At 46.2% G+C, this 4,832-nt stretch overlaps 1 protein-coding gene across 1 annotated transcript; it reads right to left on the reverse strand.

The window, feature by feature from the left end:
• Positions 1–1,697: 1,697 nt before the first annotated feature.
• hoxb13a (homeobox B13a) lies at positions 1,698–3,726 on the reverse strand. Its single transcript, XM_069177316.1, has 2 exons — positions 3,003–3,726; positions 1,698–1,978 (listed from the first exon to the last, which is right to left on the reverse strand). Exons 1-2 carry the CDS (start codon positions 3,724–3,726, stop codon positions 1,731–1,733), a joined length of 972 nt encoding a protein of 323 aa, XP_069033417.1. The 3' UTR covers positions 1,698–1,730.
• Between the last annotated feature and the right edge of the window lie 1,106 nt (positions 3,727–4,832).

Genomic DNA, 4,832 nt, shown 5'->3' on the forward strand with positions numbered 1-4,832 from the left:
AAGTGTCTGTGGACAGTAAATATCCATGCGCAGGGCCATCGTGACCCACAATGCATCTGCAAAGCTGCAGAGATACGCAGCGTGCACCCACAGCTCACCGTCACCCATAGACCGTGAACGCGCTGCTGGAACGGATCAATGTGCGCGGCGGGAACCCGCTGATGAGAGTGCGCACGCGCGCGTGCGTGCGTGTGTGTGTGTGTGTGTGTGTGTGTGTGTGTGTGTGTGTGTGTGTGTGTGTGGTGTTGGGGGTGTCTGTCAGACGGCATGCTGTCATAAAATATTCGCAGCAGACTGAGCCGAGCCTATAGCTGGTCACGTGACTCTCAAGGTCAAGGGCTTCTTTCTGTTGTCTTTCTCTTTCTCTCACACACACACACACACACACACACACACACACACACACACACACACACACACACACACACACACACACACACAATCCAGGGTACAAGGATATGCACAGGAAACACAGACAATAGCACAATTTAATGACTGCTCTGTTCAGTGTTTGCACTGAGACATTTCAAAAAACAACTATTTTCAGTGGAGTTCTTCTATTTAATTATTTTCTATTAGAACTGTGTTCTCTAAAATGAACTGTTTAATATATATATATAGATAGATAGATAGATAGATAGATAGATAGATAGATAGATAGATAGATAGATAGATAGATAGATAGATAGATAGATAGATAGATAGATAGATAGATAGATAGATAGATAACTGTTAGCTTTAATCATAACTAAACAAAATAAAATGTAAAAAAAAAAATAAAGACAATATTGAAAGTAATTTAATTATTTCGTTTTTAGATCAATTAAAGTTCCGTCTGAATAAAGTTTTTACATTTACTCTGCCACTTTTCAGACATTTTTAAATGTCCCTGAGCTCCGTGTCTCTTCATGACGGATTCTGTACTTTAGTCAATAAGAAATGTCAACAGTTTAAGAAACTGAAGATCCATTTTTAAACCGACCCTTCACACACAGTGGAGTGTTTAAAGCTCGGAGTGAACTGGATGAAGTTAATACTTGGACAGATTTAATTAGTGGGAGGTTTTGTTCACACGCAGGATTGTGAAGTGACAACAGGAAATAAATGGTGATGTTCCGATTCTCATGAATTCACAGTCTCATAAACACTTTGAATTTTCACGGCGGTCTGAAATCCTCTGCTGTTTGCAGATATCAGCCTACAGGCTTCAATATGAGCTCAGTGCGGGTTTGTTTGCACATTTTGCGCTCATCAGGACAAATTACGCGCAGAAAATTCAATTTACAAAATTGTCATGTTCATATATTGATGGTTTTAAATATGTAAAACCTACTGGAGACTAACTCGGGATTAAAAGTATTTATTAATTGTTGCACTATATTTTCATTACTGGTTTACAGGCGATATAAACAATATGGACAGCAGAATAATGTGGGGACACGGACAACACTGACAACAGTTAAAGACACACAGTAGACACACAGTTACATCCAAGCAGGCAGGAGAGAGCTGTATTTACAGAATGCCTCTGACAGGAGATTCATCAGAGGGCTTTGGTTTATTCCCTTAAGTCTTATTTGTCCTTCTTTTGTCTTCATTTTCTTCCATTTGTTGACGCACGCGGACACACGCCCATTCCAGGTCCGTCAGGAGTCCTCATTTATCTTAGTTCAGAGAAATGATCTTCAGTTGAACCTACAAACACCGTGAACGCATCGCGTTCCTGCCCGCTACGGCGCGCTGGTCTTCACTTTGGCCACGAACTTCTTCTCCTTTACCCTCCGGTTCTGGAACCAGATGGTGATCTGCCGCTCCGACAGGTTGGTCCCGGCCGAGATCTTCCTCCTCTTGTCCTTGGTGATGAACTTGTTGGCTGCGTATTCTTTCTCCAGCTCCTTGAGTTGGAGCTTGGTGTACGGTATCCGCTTCTTCCTGCCGCGGCGAAAAGGCGAGCCGTCGTGCTGATGCGCCACGACATCTGACAAAGACAAGAGGACAGACAGGCGGAGTGAGGCCGATGCTGCACACACACCGGGACATTCAGTCTTTTTCTCACTAAACACTTCTCGATTTCTGTAAAAGCATGAGCGCAGAAAAAAGCTGCGCGTGTCGCATTTGGTGTCTGCGACTCAAATGACGACGAGGACACTGATTGTGTTCTCGGAGCGGATTGGACATCATCAAAACATGTCTGCTGTCTGCACGCAGCTCGAGCTCAACCTGGCCTACACGTCGTGTCGTCAAAGATATCGTGTTTGTCCGCACGCAGACGGACAACAGTAACCATGGAAACCGCTTTCTTTCCACTTTGATTTTGTTTGTAATATTATTTTTTCTCCTCGAGGCATTATTCATTGGCCTGTGTGGAGAACAGATATGAGCTGTTATGTGCAGAGTTAACACATTCACACATTACAGCCCAGTTCCACGCGCTCATTAGGCTGATGTCCAATTACTAGTATTGTTATTACTCTGCCAAGTTTAATTTCGTAATATCACCGATACAATATGCACATCAGTCACCTAATAATTCGATCATCATTTAGCCAGATGAGCAGGTGGGTCTCGGCAGTGATTGACCTTTTGTTTAATTAAGAGATTGATGAGGCACAAACGTAAATTGGAGGCTACATGTGTCCTCTACAGTTACAGTTAAAGTTCCTGTCTGGCATCATATCAGGGCTCTAAACATGTCATAACATCCGAAAACCAGATGTGACGGTTGGAGACGGGATTATCAGCCACGAGACTCTTTAAACTTCAGGCAAGTTTCTTTATGTTTTTCACAGAAAACTCGTCACATTAATTATGGTGCAGAATGTATGATTGGAGCACATTAATCATGTAAGCAAATAGCTTACTGTAAAAGTTAAGTGTGTACTTTTATAATATTGCAAACATAATTAAATGATGTCTGGCTTCAGGTCTGTACATCATATTACACAATGTTCCGCTACACGCCTCCACTGCACAAAGATAAAGAATCAAATCAGCAGCATTACCAGCCAGAGCGGACTTCCAGAGGTGTCCGGCCTGTCCCTGGTCCTTGGGGCAGTACATCTGTCCCCCCCAGCCGTTGGTCAGAGCCCAGGGCTGGTAGCTGTCCATGGGAAGCAGGGTGTCATGGCGCGGCTCCCCGCTGCCCAGCGTTTGGACCACCGACACGTCCAGGTAGCTGGCCATGGACTGGTACGGGCTGGGATAGCCGTGGTAAAAGGCGAACTCCTTGGCCCGGTGGTTCGGGTACTCTTCAGAGCCCACCGTCGTGTCCATATACTGCGAGCTGAGCGCGGCTCCGGCCGCCTGGGTACACGACTTAACAGAACCCCGACCCATCCTGCACGGGTAGTAACCGTTGCCAAAGTAGCTGTACGGTAACGCGGTGGCGGCCGAGGAGCTCTGGTGCGGCACGGCGGCCGCCGGACACGGTCCCGCGCACTGTTTCCCCGAAGACGCAGCGGTCTCACTGGAGCCTGAAGCGGAAACGTCCACTGTGGGATAGCCAGCTGAGGAGTGCACCAGACCGGACGGATGGCCTCCGAGAGCAGCTGCGGCGGCCGAATGCGCCATAATGTTGCGGCACTGGCTCGCGGCGGTGGCCGCGGCAAAGTTGCCGCTGCCCACCAGCCCCTCCATGTTCTTGTTCAGGTCGTCCAGGTTGTTGTCATACACAAACATTACCGTTTCCGCTGGCCAGCGTGGGTTTAGGACCAGAGAGGCTGTCATATGCGCGCCTTTTCCCGGTCTGGTCTCCGTTTGTCGCCGTTTCCTTTCAGACAGTGTCCGGTTCTGGTTCTAAGCTGCTACATTGGCGGAATGAGGTGGATTGGTATTCTTCTGTGCCCTCCTGAACACATGCACCTAAGGTAGGCTATTTGCACCGTAACGCGCACTGTCTAAGCACGCGTGCGCTGTTTCGCTGCACTGTTTAGTGACGTTGCTCGCTCGGAGGCAAAGACTCCCGGTAACCGGCCGGACCTCCGGTTACATCCCAGCCGCAGCTTTGACGCAACAAGCCCCCGGGACCGAGAGAGGAGGGAGGGCGTGTGTCCATTGGATGAGATCAGATGATCACGTGACGAGACGAGAGAGAAAAAAAAAAGAGCAGAACAGACTTGTTGGGGATTGTCAGTCAAAGAAAACATATTTTTATGAGGCTCGAGCTGTGGCACGAGAGGAGCATGAGCAGATTGGGTTCAGCTCCCTGTGTGTGCCGCCGCGTGCAGCTGCATTACAACATGTTCAACCCTCTGATGTCCTGCAGTCGCCACAAAGAGTGACATTATCTCTCTGAATCCAGGAGCAAAATAAAACCAAAACAAAAAGCCATTGAACAGACAGGTTGTGCGTTGTGCGTAAAGACGCATGAGGAACGTGGGGGCTCACCAACATCTGAACTAATATTGATAGTACTGTTTACTTAAATGTCGACTTTGGTCTACATTTAGTGGAAGAAGTCTGCCATAAATATGAGGATGAAAATGTGAAGTAAATTAAAATGATTCGGACGCAATATAATCTAAGAGAAAAAAAAAAGACCTTGGTTGAGTAAAAAGCCGAGGATCTGAATAATTCCATTAATCAATAGATTTATTTAAAATGAACTCCATAAAATATAGTCAGTACATACTCACATAAACGTAAAACCTAATGGTAATAGTATTTTTAAAATTGTAACATGCCCGGAGAGCAGCTTTTCAAAAGAAATGTTTGATTATTAAAATAATTGTATCCGCTCGGACATTTCTCAGACTTTGTGTGCGCTTTTGGACTCTCACGCCGTCTGACTGAAGGAAGCGTAAAAGGGATTTATGGAAGGCGTTTGGAGCTCT

Source organism: Embiotoca jacksoni, unplaced genomic scaffold (assembly GCF_022577435.1).
Source record: "Embiotoca jacksoni isolate LCO1_2020_lvr unplaced genomic scaffold, fEmbJac1.0.p SCAF_71, whole genome shotgun sequence".
In the NCBI taxonomy this organism is placed as follows: Eukaryota; Metazoa; Chordata; class Actinopteri; family Embiotocidae; genus Embiotoca; species Embiotoca jacksoni.